The 15,422-nt window shown below is 39.3% G+C and overlaps 1 protein-coding gene across 1 annotated transcript in view; it reads left to right on the top strand.

The window, feature by feature from the left end:
- ADAMTS12 (ADAM metallopeptidase with thrombospondin type 1 motif 12) overlaps nucleotides 1-15,422 on the top strand; it is a 525,685-nt gene that overhangs the window by 459,012 nt on the left and 51,251 nt on the right. The window contains exons 19-20 of the mRNA XM_027868744.1: nucleotides 747-1,922; nucleotides 8,571-8,723. Coding sequence (XP_027724545.1) covers nucleotides 747-1,922; nucleotides 8,571-8,723 — 1,329 coding nt within the window. The remainder of the gene's footprint in view (nucleotides 1-746; nucleotides 1,923-8,570; nucleotides 8,724-15,422) is intronic.

The following is a 15,422-nucleotide window of genomic DNA, read 5'->3' as shown; positions in this document are numbered from 1 at the left end:
CAGGTTCTCAAGCCCCTTGAGACTACATTATCTCTTTGATTGTTAGATAAAGTTTTTATCCTGGGAGATAAATGTAATCTCCCCATGTTACTGAAAAATTGAGGAGTAAGGGAGCCTGCTAAATATATACATTTTCAACATTTGTCAGGCCATGAAAGTTCTCTGTAGCCCACAAAAACAATACTGGAGATCCTCCCACATTTGCTATTCTGATCACATCTCCATTCATTGGCCCATGGTAATGTCTACATGACACCAATCAAAGCAGGCAATTTAATCAGATTACTGGCCAATTTAATTGAAAAGAATAGGCAGAACTAGTACAATAATGGGCATATTTGGGTCACTCATACATACTTGTTGAAATGGATTGAATGTTTTGACTTGATCAGGAATTCAGAATCAAGTCACAAAATCTTAGAATCATAGCAACCTAGAATTGGAAGGGACCTTAGAAGTCATCTATTTAGTCTAATCTTCCTCTCCCCTCCTCCACTCCAATGTTGGAACTCCATTCTTAGTACTTCTGATGCATGGTTGGTTTGGGTGTGTTTAGACACTTCCCCGAATAGGGTAATCACTCCTTTACTAGACAGCCTATTCCATTATTGGACAGCTCTAGTTAAAATTTCTTTTAAGCATGCTGCCCAATTTCTATTAGGCTTTCAATGATTTCTTTGAGGTCCTAGTAATGAGGATCAGGTTTCTTTTCTCACCCAGAATAACTATTGACTTTCTTTTTTCAGTGTACTGTTTCCTGTGGTGGAGGAGTAAGGACTCGAAATGTCACTTGTGCCAAGAACAATGATGAGCCATGTGATTTCACAAAGAAGCCCAATAGTCGAGCCCTGTGTGGTCTACAACAGTGTCCTTCTGGCCGGCGACTACTGATCCCTCCTCTGAAACCCAAGAGAGGACCAATTTCCAACAGGAGACCTCCACCCAAACCTAAGTCAACCCCCTCAAGACCTATCCTTCCCCCTACACCTAGTCCCAGAGTTCTAACTACACCCATGATGCCTGAATCTGTGAGCCTGAGCACTATGGCAACTATTAGCACAAGTCCTACTATGTCTTCCAAAGATCAAGACCCAGCAGGAAAATTGCAAAATAATTTAATCCCCTCTGAGCCAGACCCTCATGTTTCCACTGATCCCACTGAAAGCACATCACAGCCAAATCCTACTACTGGGTCTGTGAGTACCCAGACAGTAAGCAGAATTATAACTAGCAATGGGAATATTTCCCATTCAGAAATGACAACCACCTCTAAAGTGGATTTTGTGGTCAAAACAGATGTCACTCCTGTGTTGCCATTCACCACAAGCCCAATGACTTTGCAAGTGACTCCCATTTTTGACCACTTGACTGAAGGTCCAGAAATAGAAGTCCACAGTGGCTCAGGAGAAGACAGTGAACAGCAGGTAGATAAAACTACAGATGGTCCTGTAACATGGACCAAGAGCAAAAGCCTCACAGACCAATCTCCAGCTATAAATGCCATAAGTATGCCACCCCAGCCTCAACCAACACCATACCTCAGTGATCCTGCCACAGGGTATTCATTCAGCACAACAGCAGATGGGCTATTGTCTTCAGCAAGGACCAGCCAACAAGCCACTACTTTCAAATATGGCACATTGGATGTCAATTCAATAGTCACCAAAAAATCTTCCCTCCTGCAACTACCGCCAGGAAGGAAAATTGAACCAATGCCACATGAGAAGTTGTCAACCCACCTGGAAACAGAACCCATAAGCAACAAGACTCCATCACAAGGCCTTGAATCTGATTTAACTGAGGAGGATGCAAAGAATCTCATTGCTGAGGGGTTTTTGCTGAATGCCACCAATTATAAGCACCTCCAAGTGCCCAGCCCAACACAAAGCCCCGCCTACTGGATTGTGGGCAACTGGAGTGAGGTAAGAAGTTTCATCTGGATCAATGGCTAACAGAATTATCAAACTACAACTGGAAGGGACCTTCAGGCCCATTGAGTACAACTTCTTCATTTTACAAATGAGGAAACTGAAGTCCAGGGAAATTAAGCATCCAAGATTGTCACACAGACTCCCTTGTCATACGAAATAGTTCCAGTCACACAGTAAGCACCAGAGAGATTGGCTTTGAATTCAGTTCCTCTGACTCTAGAGCCAGTATTTTAGACCATACCCCTTAAATGGGTCTGATGATGTGTGGGAAAGAACCAGAAACTTAACATTCTTAGTGCTCATTTCACTGTAAAATAATCCAATCTGGAAAAAATAGGAAATAGGGGGCAAAATTGCAACTCCAATTATGGGTGGCAGATGGAGCATGCTACAAAAGAAGGAACATTTTCTGTAAGGGACTCCTTAGATATCAAGAGACACCCCCCCAACTTTATCTTTCTGGGTATCAGTTTCCTTTACTATAAAATGAAGGAGCTTACCTCCAAATTCCCTTCTAACAATCTCTGTGACTTAGAATGGCCAATCTACTTTATACTTATGTATAGATATGGTTAAAACTGATCAGGTAAGCACAATTGATACGGAAAAACCCATGATAGGACCCTTTTTAGGAATCCCTGACTTCTGAGTCAGTTACAACAGGAATTGGTAAGTTGGTTGGTTGTAAAATAGCTTGTGTGTGTGGTGGTGGGGGTGGTATATAGGTGTATTCTGTATCCATCCATGAGATTGCAAATTCCCTGAGGGAAATGATGTTTTAATTAACTTTGAATCTTCCCTAGTGCTGAGCACGGTATAATTAGGACCTAGGCTGTTGAAGAGCCAGGAGAGTCAGACTTTCGGGGGATCTTCAAGGGAATACAGTGAACCTCAATTTCACTGGTCCTTTAGGATCCCAGATTAGAGGTGAAAGGAACCTCATAGACAATCTTGTCTAACCCTCTCGTTTTACAGATGAGGAAACTGAGAGTCCCATGGGGATTAAGTGATGGTAGTATTAGAGAATCAGGACTTTAATGTAGGTAATCTGACTCCAAATCCAGTATTCTTTCCACTCTATTCCGTGAAGAGAGCATGGACAGGGGCAGCTAGGTTGCGCAGTGGATATAGCACCTGCCCTGGATTCAGGAGGACCTGAGTTCAAATCCAGCCTCAGACACATAACACTCACTAGCTGTGTGACCCTGGGCAAGTCACTTAACCCCATTGCCTAGCAGAGAGAGAGAGAGAGAGAGAGAGAGAGAGAGAGAGAGAGAGAGAGAGAGAAAGAGAATGGACAGACAGCTAATATTAGTGGCAATATTTCATCCAGGCTTGAAGAAATAAAACAGTAGTTGATGTATGCTAGGGTATGTGTGCCCCTGTTGCACATTTCTACCTTTGTGAAAGAGACTGAGGGGAAGAGCTAAGGATAGAGGAGGAGAAGGTCCTAGCCCCTTCTGCTCACCGTGCAAAAGACACACCAGTAAGCTGCAAGATCAGCTTCTGTCTTATACAACATATAAAAATCATGAGTTTCTGAGTTCCTTCTAGCTGTATTCTAGGAAAAGATTGCCTTATAACTTAGGGCACGGAGTATGTAAGACAGAACATACCAGTAATATGACAAGTGTTTTGTATGTAGTAGATAATAAATGTGCTACTGAGTGAACGGATGAATCACTAAAATGCAGAGTGGTTGTAGAAGCATTTTATTTAAATTGAATTTTATTTTAGACTCAAACACCAGAACACAAATACAGAATAGAGAAAAGAAAAAATATATCATAAACTTAAATATTGGAACTTAATTACAAAGTAAGGAAAGGAAAAAAAAAGCATGTCATGTGCATAGCAGAGCAGGATTCAAAATATATAATGACAAATTTTCATTTCAAGAAAGCCTGTATGATAAATACTATACATTGTGTCAAGCTGTCCATTTTTTCTTTGCTTCCTTGTAAGTTTTCTTTTGTTCTCTGCTGTGTACTTTTTCCCCTCCCCCCCCAGGAAGGCTACAATTAAGTGAGGATATATTTCTCTATAGCTATAGATATATATATAGATATATATATACATATATGCTTACATGTATAGACATATACTTTCCCAAACAAATTCTACTCCTGATCTTTGTTTTTATGTTTTTGCATATTGTTTCCTGTCCCTCCTGACTCCTGTACTTGACTTCTGCCCGCTACCTTGCCCTTCTATTACTTAGCCTATCCCCCTCCAAGAATCCCTCCCCTATCCTCTCATTCCCATGAATCTAAACACCCTTTTAAAAAAATTTTTTTTAGTCAACTGGGGCTAAATGACTTGCCCAGAGTCACACAGCTAGTAAGTGTCAAGTGTTTGGTCTGAGTTCGGATTTGAATTCAGGTTCTCCTGACTTTAGGGCCGGTGCTTTATCCACTGTTCCACCTAGTTGCCCCTAAACACCCTTTTATAGTTCCCTATAACAAATTCCCTCACCCTCCCCTCTAGAGGCCCCTCCCTTGTTCTCTCCCCCTTCCCTATTCCCTCACCATTTTATTTCTTCTAAATTTAGAGACTTTTATACTCTTCTACATATGTATGTATTGTTTTCTCTTAAACACATTCCCGATGAAAGTAGGTTACCAGAACTACCAGCCCTCCTCCCCCATCTCATTCTCCTGTATCAATTCTTATTCTTGCACTTCATTTGTATAAAATAATTACTCTTTTTAGCTGTTCCTAAATGATTTTACTTTTTAAAGTCATATCATACTCAGGTCTACCCCAATCTTTCTTATAAGCTACCCAGCAAGTTTAGAGATGATCTTGTCCAGCTCTGTCCCACATTTTTCAAGTGATAAAACTGAAGCAACAGTGAAAGCCTCAGGGATTTGTCTTGGACCATATGATTCCACATTTTTATCAATGAGGCGTAGAGGGCAGACCTGTCAAATTACATCAACTTGGAGAGATAGCTAACATGTTAAATAACAGAGTTTGGATCTCAAAATATCTCAGTATGCTGGAACCACAGACAAGTTAAGCTGAGTAAGTGGAAATTTAGTAGGGCTAAGTGTAAAGTCCTATAGTTTGGGTTCTAAAAATCAACTTCACAAATTCAGGATGTGGGAAGTGTGGCTAAACAGGTTTCTGAAAAGCATCTGGGGATTTTAGGAGACTAAAATGTCATTATGAAGCAATAGTTGAATATGGCAGCTGAGAAACTTAATGTCATTCAAGAAAATATTAAGAGAATCTTGGAGTCCACAACAAGTGACATACCTTATTGGTAAATGAAGGATTTACTAAAATACTTGAGACGAGGTGGTATAGTTGATAGACTTGTCATCAGAGGACCTGGGATCAAATCACCACCTAACTGCTAACTGACCTTTTGACTTTGGATAAGCCTTCCTGGACCTCATTTTGCTCATCTCTGAAATGAAAGGTCTTGTATTCCATGGCCTAAAAGCTCCAAATCTGTGCTCCCATGCCCCTTGGTCTACTATTCTCCTCCCAGTGAGGCCACCTCCAGAGAATTGTCTGAGGTTCTGGGCACTACCTTTTAGGAGACTTAGATAAGCTGATGTGGGTGACTAGGGTGAATAGGATGACACACATCGAGAGCACTGGATAACATGCCATAACTGGGTCTACTAGAGCAGCATAGGATGTTTTAGCTTAGAGAGGAGATAAGAGAACATGATAGCTGCCTTCAAATTTGGGAAGAGTGTCATGCCCAAAACAGATTAAACTTGACTTCTGCCCGCTACCTTGCCCTTCTATTACTTAGCCTACCCCCCTCCAAGAATCCCTCCCCTATCCTCTCGTTCCCATGAACCTAAACACCCTTTTTAAAAAAAATTTTTTTTTAGGCAATTGGGATTAAGTGTCTTTCCCAGAGTTAGGAGCAATGAGAAGCTGCAGTGGGTTAGACTTAAGTTTGAAGGTGAGACTTCCTAACAATTAGAGCTACCTGAAAGTGGAATGGACTACTTCCAGGGGTAGCAGGTTTCTCTTCATTGGAGGTCTTCAATTATAGCCTACATGGCAATTTGTTAGGGCTGTTATAGAAGGAATTACTATTCAAGAACAAGTTGGACTGGATGGTTCTGGGTCTCCTTCCACCTCTTAAAAGTCTGTGTGTCTCTGGTGTTCAAGTGACTGATTCAACTTGAAGGAGCCGGAATACTTTCAAGAAGTGTTAATTAATGCTTAATGACAATGATCTAAGAAACTGTACCAAAAGTTACCTGTTATCCTTAATGAATATTTTGAGTTCCAAGCAGCTAGGTGGCATAGTAGGTAGGAGAACAGACTTGGAGTTAGGAAAACTTCAGCTTAAATCCTTCCTGAGGCATTTACTAGCTATGTGATCCTGGACTAGTCACTTAACCTCAGTTTTCTCATCTGTAAAGTGGGTATAATAATGGTATCTATCTCACAGAACAGTTGGGAGGCTCGAATGAAATAACATAGGTAAATCACTTTGCAAACTTCAATGTACATGCTAGCTATTGTTGTTGTTGTTGCTGTTGTTATTAAATAGCTTATAGTCCTTGGGACACAACAGAGAAGGATGGGTTCTGCCCTTTGTTGTTATTTTGAGTGTGGCAAAATTTTAGCAGTTATGCTGGAGTGAGGAGGTATTGTTCACTCTAGACACTCTGGCTGGAGAATGAAAATTGGCCCAAATTCCACAGCCTGTCTCAACTGCAAAGGTGTCAGAAGAATACAGATAAGAGGGCTACCTCTTCATAAGAAAGCTTGATCCCTCTTTTATTTAGTCACTCCCAGGCAATAATGTAATTAGTAAAAGAGATGAAACTGGCAGGAAGAATTATGACCGTCCAGCTGGCAAAATCCAATTTGGAATTTCTCATTATGGGCTGTTAGTTGTAAGGGATTCTGCTCATATCTGAGACAGTCACCTCAAGTCATCCAGTTAAACACAACTATTCATGTCGTGGGGCATGGTTGTATGGAATGAATGGTCCATTATTAGTTGATGCAGCTCTCAACATCAGTTCCATTTCTGAAAAAGCTAGAGTCTTTTCCTTGACCTAACAAATCAGTGAATGAAGGTCACCAGCCATGTCAATGACTTTGGTTTCCATTCAAACTTACATTTTCCTTGTTAAATATTAGCAGAGGTGGTGGGTGGTGATTATTCACCCTTTCTTCTTTTCTTCATTGCATCAACATAATGGGGAGACCTCCTCCCATCTATTCCCCTACCTTGTACCAAATTTAATATGAAAGATATTTGGTAAGTTCTATTTGCTGTGAATTACATTCTATGTCTTTGCTTGTGCCATCTCTGCCTGTTGGCTGTTTCTTTTCAATTGATACCTAAATCAAAACTGTCAAGAGGAATTGATTGAATATATTTCCTCATGCACATGGCAAGGATAAGATTCAGAGCACCAGAGACAGCATGCATTTGTTTTCAACATAAATGTGGCACAGGGAAATGTGGAAACAGGACAGTGGATGGACAACAGTGTGGAAATTGTCAGTCAATTTGAAGCTACTCTCTGCTTTGCTCCTAGATTGCTGTGCCCCTCTGGGAAAATCTTGGCACCTCTCTGTGCCTTTATAGTAGGATCTAGCAATAGATTATTTTTGTGACCTTGAACTAGCCATCTCATCTCTTTGTGCTTCAGTTTTCTCACCTAGAAAATGAAGGAATCAAACATGATGATCTCTAAGGTGTCTCCTAGGATTAACATTTGGAATCTATGATCAACTTCCTGACCTAAGGATTCTTTGTGACCCCTAAAAATGTGATGTGCAAAAGGCATCTATAAGAAACACCTTCCTGAGGGCAGCGAGGTGGTGCAGTGGATAGAGCACCTGCCCTGGAGTCAGGAGGACCAGAGTTCAAATCTGGCCTCAGACACATAATACTTCCTAGCTATGTGACCATGGGCAAGTCACTTAACCCCAATTGCCTCACTGAAAAAAAAAGAAAGAAAGAAAGAAAAAAAATATCTTCCTTTATGGTTGGCCCATATCCGTGGTTCCTCAAAAGAGTTCCACATGAAATCCATGGATGTATTCACAGAGTCACAGAATGTGAAAATTAGAAGGGACCTTAGAGATCATGTAAGGCAACTTCTTCATTTTACCTTGGCATACCAGGCCCTTCTATTCACACTATCTCCACTGGCCAAGCTCATGTTCATCGTTTCCATGACACTATCTATCCATCTCAGTCTCTGCCATTCCCTTCTCCTCTTGTCTTCAATCTTTCCCAACATCTTTTCCAATAAGCCCCATCTTTTCATTATGTGACTAAAGTATTTCAGCTTCAGCTTCAGTATTTGACCTTGCAGTGAATAGCCTGGATTAATTTCTTTAAGTATTGACTGATTTTTTTACACAACAATTATTTCCTGATAACCTTCCCCTCCCTTATTAAGTCTTCCATTTAAACTCAGCAAAGCCATCTAAGAAAGCAACTTTACCTAATAGCTTATGTACCATTGCACTCCATAGCTCCCTCCCCCTCTGTGGAGAGGAGAGGTAAGTATTTCTTGGGGCAAGATTAGTCACTACCATTCATCTGAATCCAGCAGTTTGAATGTTACTTCTACTTACATTGTTGTAGTCATTGTGTATCTTGCCCTGTCAACCCTTCCTTTTGCTTTCCCACAGTGTTCGACCACCTGTGGCTTGGGCGCTCTTTGGAGACACGTGGAATGCAGCACTCAAATTGACTCTGACTGTGAGTCCATTCAGAGGCCCGACCCTGCCAAGAGATGTCACCTGCGCCCCTGTGCAGGCTGGAAAGTGGGCACCTGGAGCAAGGTAATCAAAGCTCATCTTTGTGACTGAGAAATGACTCCCTAAAGATTCACAAAAGACCACACACACACATACACACACACAAACACACACACACACCACAGAAAAGCCAGCCTTCTTTCCTTTCAGTGCCATGTGCAAAATTTTTGTAGTGAAGAGACTTCAGAAAATCCAAAGACTGCTCCTTGTCCTTCCAATTAGGCAATCACTTGAAAAGCAATTATTAAGAATTTGCTTTGTTCTAGAAGATGTGAAGCCAAAAATAGTCCCTGCACTCAAGAAGCAACACTTAAATAGCTACATACATACAAGATACATATACATGTGTGTATGTATGCATACATATATATATCTATATATCTATATAGATATATATATAAGTTTACACACACTTGCATGCTACCTCCCCCCCACCACACACAGACACACAAACACTGAGTAAAGGAGGGTGAAAGGGAAAGGTGTTTGCACCTGGGGGATTAGGGAATGGCCTCTTGCAGAAGATGGGATTTAAACTGAATCTTGAAAAAAGCCAGGAAACTAAAAGGTGGGTGTGAGAGGGCACAGCATTTCAGGTATGAGAGAACACCCAATGCAAAGGCCTAAAAACAGGAAATGCAGTTTTATTTTCAAGGAACAGCAGGTAGGCTCACACAGCTGGATTATAAAGCATGTGGAAGAAAGTGTAAGATTCCTGGGAAGAGAGCAAGGGAACAGGCTATGAAGGGTTTTAAATGACAGAAAACTTTATATTTGATCTTGGAAATAATAGGGAACCATTGGGCTATTTTTCATTTTCCTTTTAACATTCATTTTTTAAAATTTTGAGTTTTAAATTCTCTCCCTCCCCCATCCATTGAGAAGGCAAGCAATACAATATCATTTATACATGTGAAGTCATACAAAACATATTTCCATATTAACCATTGTAAGGTCTAGAATTCCCCTGGCTGGGGAACCCTATACCTCCCCCATGACCATAAAGTATTGTTTTGATATCAAAGGAAGAGGCCAAAGAGCTCTAGATTGATTATTGGTAGTAGTTTAATCAATTATTATGAATTCTTGCAAATAGGGGCAATCTTCAGTCTGGGCCACCAGCCAGACAGTTTAGTGGATTCCTGCTAAGAATCCCAAAAGTCCCCGTGGTAATTATAGAAAACAGACAAGGAGGAGCTAGAGAGTGCAGTACTACTGCTTAGTGGATATTTTTGGTTTTCTGCTTAGTAATAAGCTTGGGAGTTAAGCCAATGTTATACCCAACCTTAAGTTTGTGTATTGATGATGTCCTAGTCACATATTGGTTAAGATATTCTTATTTTGGCTTTCATAGGTCATAATATATTAAGTTATGACTCAGTGTCTAATCAGTGTCTATGATTTAGTATCTACGTTATGATTTCTAACAGGTCATCATGTCTGGGCTTCCACCTTTCACAGAGTTTAAGTTTTTATGGCTTATCACTTAATTACTGTATTTTAGGGCTTTTTCCCTATCAGGACCCCACAGTCATATTGTTAAAAAAAAAGAAGAAAAGAAAAGAAAAAGCAAGAAATATAGAAACATGAAGAAAGTGAAAAAAGCAAGCTTTAGTCTGCACTTGGAGTTCTCTCTCTGTAGGTGGATAGCATTTTTCATCATAGGTTCTTTGGAATTATCTAGGATCATTGCCTTGATCAGAGTAACTAGGTCATTCACAGTTGATAAGCCTTACAATATTGCTGTTACTGTGTACAGTGTTTTCCTGGTTCTGCTCATTTCATTTTGCATCAGTCTTATAAGTATTCATAGGTTTTTCTGGAACCATACCACTCATCATTTCTTACACGACAATGGTACTCCATCACAATCATATACCACAACTTGTTCAGCAGATAAACTCACAAGTATGTTATATTGTCTGTAGTTACTTTAAATGGAATTTCCCTTTCTATTTCTATCTGCTGGGGCTTTTTGGTAATATATAGAAATACTGATGATTTATGTAGCTTTATTTCATATCCTGTGATTCTGCTGTTATTGTTTCAACTCGTTTCTTAGTTGATTCTCTAGAGTTCTCTAAGTATACCATATCATCTGCAAAGAGGGATCATTTTGCTTCCTCACTGCCTATTTTTATTCTTCCAATTTCTTTTTCTTCTCCTAATGCTATGGCTAGCATTTCTAATACAATGTTGAATAATAGTGGTGATAAGGAATATCTTTGCTTCACCCCTGATCTTATTGGGAGGATTTCAAGTTTATCATCATTACAGAAAATGTTTGCTCTTGGTTTTAGATAGGTACTACTTATCACTTTAAGAAAGGTTCCATTGATTCCTATGCTTTCTAGTACTTTTTCTTTTTTGAGGCAATCAGAGTTAAGTGACTTGCCCAGGGTCACACAGCTAGTAAGTGTCTAAGGCTGGATTTGAACTCAGGGCCTTTTGATTTCAGGGCCAGTGCTCTATCCACTGCACCATCTAGCTGAGCCTAATATTTTTAATAGGAATGGGTATTGTCTTTTGTCAAAAGCTCTTTCTGCATCTTTTGAGAGTATTATATGATTTTTGTTGATTTTGTTATCAATATGGTCAATTATTCTAATAGCTTACCTAATATTGCACTAAGTCCTGCATGCCTTGTATAAATCTCACCTGGTCATAGTGGATGATCTTTGTCATATACTGTTGTAATCTTCTTGATAGTATTTTATTTAAAAATTCGCATCAATATTCATTAGGGAAATTGGCCTATAGTTTTCTTTTATTTTGTTTTTGCTCTCCCTAGTTTAGGTATCAAAACCATATTTGTGTCATAAAGGGTATTTGGTAGAATTCCTCCTTTACCTATTTTTTCAAATAGTTTATATAGAATTAAGATTAATTTTCCTTGAATGTTTGGTAGAATTCACTTGTAAAATCATCTGGTCCTTGGGACTTTTTGTTAGAGAGTTCATTTATGGCTTGTTCAATTTCTTTTTCTAAGATAGGGTTATTTAAATATTGTTTCCTCTTCTGTTAATTTGGGGAAATTTATATTTTTATGAATATTCATTCATTTCACTTTAGATTGTAAGTTTTACTGATATGTAACAGGGTAAAATAATTCCTAATAATTGCTTTAATATCATATTTATTGGTAGTGCATTTACCTTTTCCATTTTTGATACTGGTAATTTGATTTTCTTCTTTTTTTAAAAAATCAAATTAACCAATGCCTTATCTTTTTTTTTTTCATAAAACCATCTTCTAGTTTTATTTATTAGCTCAATTTTTTTTACTCTTAATTTTGTTAATCTTTCCTTTGATTTGGGGGATTTCCATTTTGGTGTTCAATTGAGGATTTTTAATTTGCTCTTTTTCTGTTTTGTTTTCTTTTTTTAGTTGCATACCCAATTCATTGATATGCTGTATTTCTCTTTTATTGATGAACACATGTAGAGATGCAAGTATCCCCCCTAAATAATGCTTTTATCCATCTTCTTAACATCGTTCTTATTTATTTTGGATTTATCTAGCTCTGAGAGGGGTAATTTGAGGTCCTCTACTAATACAGTTTTACTTTCCATTTCCTTGTGTAACTCATTTAATTTTTCCTTTAAGAATTTGAATGCTCTGCCATTTGTTAGCTATGTGTATAGTCTGATACTACTTCATTGTCTATGGTAGCAAGATGTAGTTTCCCTGCTCATCTCTTTTAATTAGGACTATTTTTGCTTTTTCTTTGTCTGAGGTCATGATTGCTACCCCTGCCTTTTTTACTTTAGCTGAAGCATAATAGACTCTGATCCAGCCCCTTATTTTAGCTCTCTGTGTGTGTCTTTCTGTTCTAAGTATCTTTCCTGTAAACAACATATTGTTGGATTCTGGTTTCTATAACATTCTGTTATCAGCTTCTGTTTTATGGGTGAGCTCATCCCATTCACATTCACACTTATGAGTACTAACTGTCTATTTCCCTCCATCCTATTTTCTCTTGCTTATCTGCTCTCTCTTACTGCCCTATATGTCCTCAAAAATCTGTCTTGCTTCTGACCAATACCTTCTTTAATCTACTCTCGAAATCATCAGTCTCCTTTCTTTCATCCCCTTCCCCTCCTACTTCCCAGTTCTGTAAGAAAGATTTCTATACCCAACTGAGCATGTGTGCATGTGTGTGTGTGAATCAATTCAAATAAGAGTATGGTTCAAGTATTGCCTGTCCCCAATCCCCCCATGTAAAAGATCTTCCTTACATGCTTCTTTTATGTGAGATAATTTTCCCATTGTTTCCTCTCCCTCCTCTCTCTCAGTGCATTCCTTTTTCTCACCTATCCATTTTTTTAAGATCAACCCAACATAATTGACTCCCTCCCATGTCCTCTGTTTATGTAAACTCCTTCTAACTGACCTAATGATAAAATTCTTGGGAGTTACATGCATCATCTTCCCATATAGGAATGTAAACAATTTAACCTTATTGAGTCCCTTATAATTACTCTTTCATGTTTAGCTTTTTATACTTCTCTTGAGCTTTGTATTTCAAAGTCAAAATTTCTATTCAACTCTGGTCTTTTCATCAGGAATGCTTAAAAGTCATCTATTTCATTAAATATCTATTTTTTTCTCCTGAAATATTATATTCAGTTTTGTCGTCTAGGTTGTCTTTGATTGTAATCCTATATCGTTTGCCTTCTGAAATGTCATATTCTAAGCCCTTCACTCTTTTAACATGGTAGCTGCTAAATCTTGTGTGATGTTGACTATGGCTCCACAGTATTTGAATGGTTTCTTTCTGGCTGCTTGAAGTACTTTGGATACATGAAGCGAGAGATGGCACTAAGATGGCGCTAAGGCTATGAACCTGGGTAATATGGAGGAAAGTGGTGTCCTCAGTAGTAATAAGGAAGTTTCAGAAGAGCTAAGGGTTTAGAGGGAAAGATAGTAAGTTCTATTTTGGACATTTTGAGGTTACAGGGCACCCAGTTTGAGGCAAATGGCTGAAAGGCAGTTGCTGAGGCTTAAGACAGAGAGACAAGGTCCAGATATATAGACCTGGGAATCAAATGCAGAGGAATGATAAGTGGCCCTGTGGAAGCTGATAATATTACTAAGTGAGAGTATAAAGGGAAAAAAGAAAAGAGCTTAGTAAGTAGCCTTAAAGGACATGCATGGTTTGTGAACACAAATAAAGAACTAATAAAGGAGACCAAGAGGGACTGGTCAGATAAGTAGAAAGAGAACCAAGAGAAAAACCTGTCATGAAAACCTTGGAGAGTATACATGAGAAAGTGATTAGCAGTTTGAATGACTGTGGAGATGTTGAAAAGAGTGAAGACTGAGAAAAAACCATTAGTTTCGGTAATTAAGAGATCACTGGTAACTTTGGGCAGAGCCGTTTCAGTTGAATGATGAGACCAGAAGCCAGATTATAGAAGGTCAAGTAGATATTTAGAAGAGGGCAACTGGAGGCAATGATGGCTTTCTCAAGGAGTTTTTTTTTTCCCCATAAGAGGCGGAAAGATATGTGACTATAGTTAGCAGGGATGGTGGGATTAATTGAGGGTTTTTTAAGGATGGGGGAGAGATGATCATTTGGAGATGCTGCTCCTTTTAAAGGAGTCAGTCAGAATTAAGAACAACCTTTATTAGTAGGAGAAAGTTGTTTATTCTAATCAGTTGCCAGGTCTAATACCTGGGGCTCAGGCAGAGAAGCTGGTAGACTGAATACCTAATATCCCTATTTATGGACCCTGTATCATTTAGCAGGGGTTCTAATTCTGATAAAAGGTACATAAACTTCACCAGAATTCATCAAAGAGGTTTACGGTATAAAAAAGGTTAAGATGGGGCAGCTAGGTGGCACAGTGGATAGAGCAACGGCCCTGCAGTCAGGAGGACCTGAGTTCACATCTGGCCTCAGACACAAAATACTCACTTAGCTTTGTGACCCTGGGCAAGTCACTTAACCCCAATTTCCTCACCAAAAAAAAAAAAAAGTTAAGAATTCCCTGCTTTAAGGGGTCCTCTGAGTAGCTGCTTACCCTTCCTCGCTGCTCTTTCTTTCCCCTCCTTCAGTGGGGAACAAGCAACATTCATGTTTATTCTAGCTACTTCAGCAGCTCCTTTGTTTGTCCTTGGGCTTAACACTTTCCCTGTTCTTCTGTTCTTCCTGGTTTGGTCTTCGACTATGACCCAGGTTTGCACACAGGAAAGCTGTCTCTGGCTAGCTAGAGGAAAAATGTCAAACCTCAGCCCTACCTTGGGCAGGCTCCACCTGACCAACTGTTGTGACTCTAGAGTTTCAGTGGTATCTGCTTTACTGAGACGTCTTTGGGGCACGAACTAAGCTCTGTTCGCTTGTGCTCAGTTTTCATAGTTTGTTTCATAGTCATTTTCTCATAAATTATTCCCAATGGCAGAAGCATCGGTGGGGAGTGGTGAGGAATTGGAAAAGATGAGCTGAATAAGGAAATGCCTCTCTCCCCAAATGCTTCACTCTTTTCCCTCATAGACCATGAGCAAGCTCGCTCACTCTCTCTCTCTCTTTCTCTGTCTCTCTCTCTTTCTCTCTTTCTGTGTCTGTCTCTCTCTGTCTCTGTCTCTGTCTCTCTTTCTCTCTCTCTCTCTCTCCCTCTCACCACACACACACACACACACACACCCTCACAATAAACTTGCATAACCCAGCAAAACAAATTAAACTGGCCATGCCAAAAAAATTATGTCTTTTCCTAGATT

Source organism: Vombatus ursinus, unplaced genomic scaffold (genome assembly GCF_900497805.2).
Source record: "Vombatus ursinus unplaced genomic scaffold, bare-nosed wombat genome assembly UNPS02014791.1, whole genome shotgun sequence".
Taxonomy (NCBI): Eukaryota; Metazoa; Chordata; class Mammalia; order Diprotodontia; family Vombatidae; genus Vombatus; species Vombatus ursinus.
Note: the sequence above shows the minus strand (reverse complement) of the source record. Positions and strands in the feature narration are given on the sequence as shown.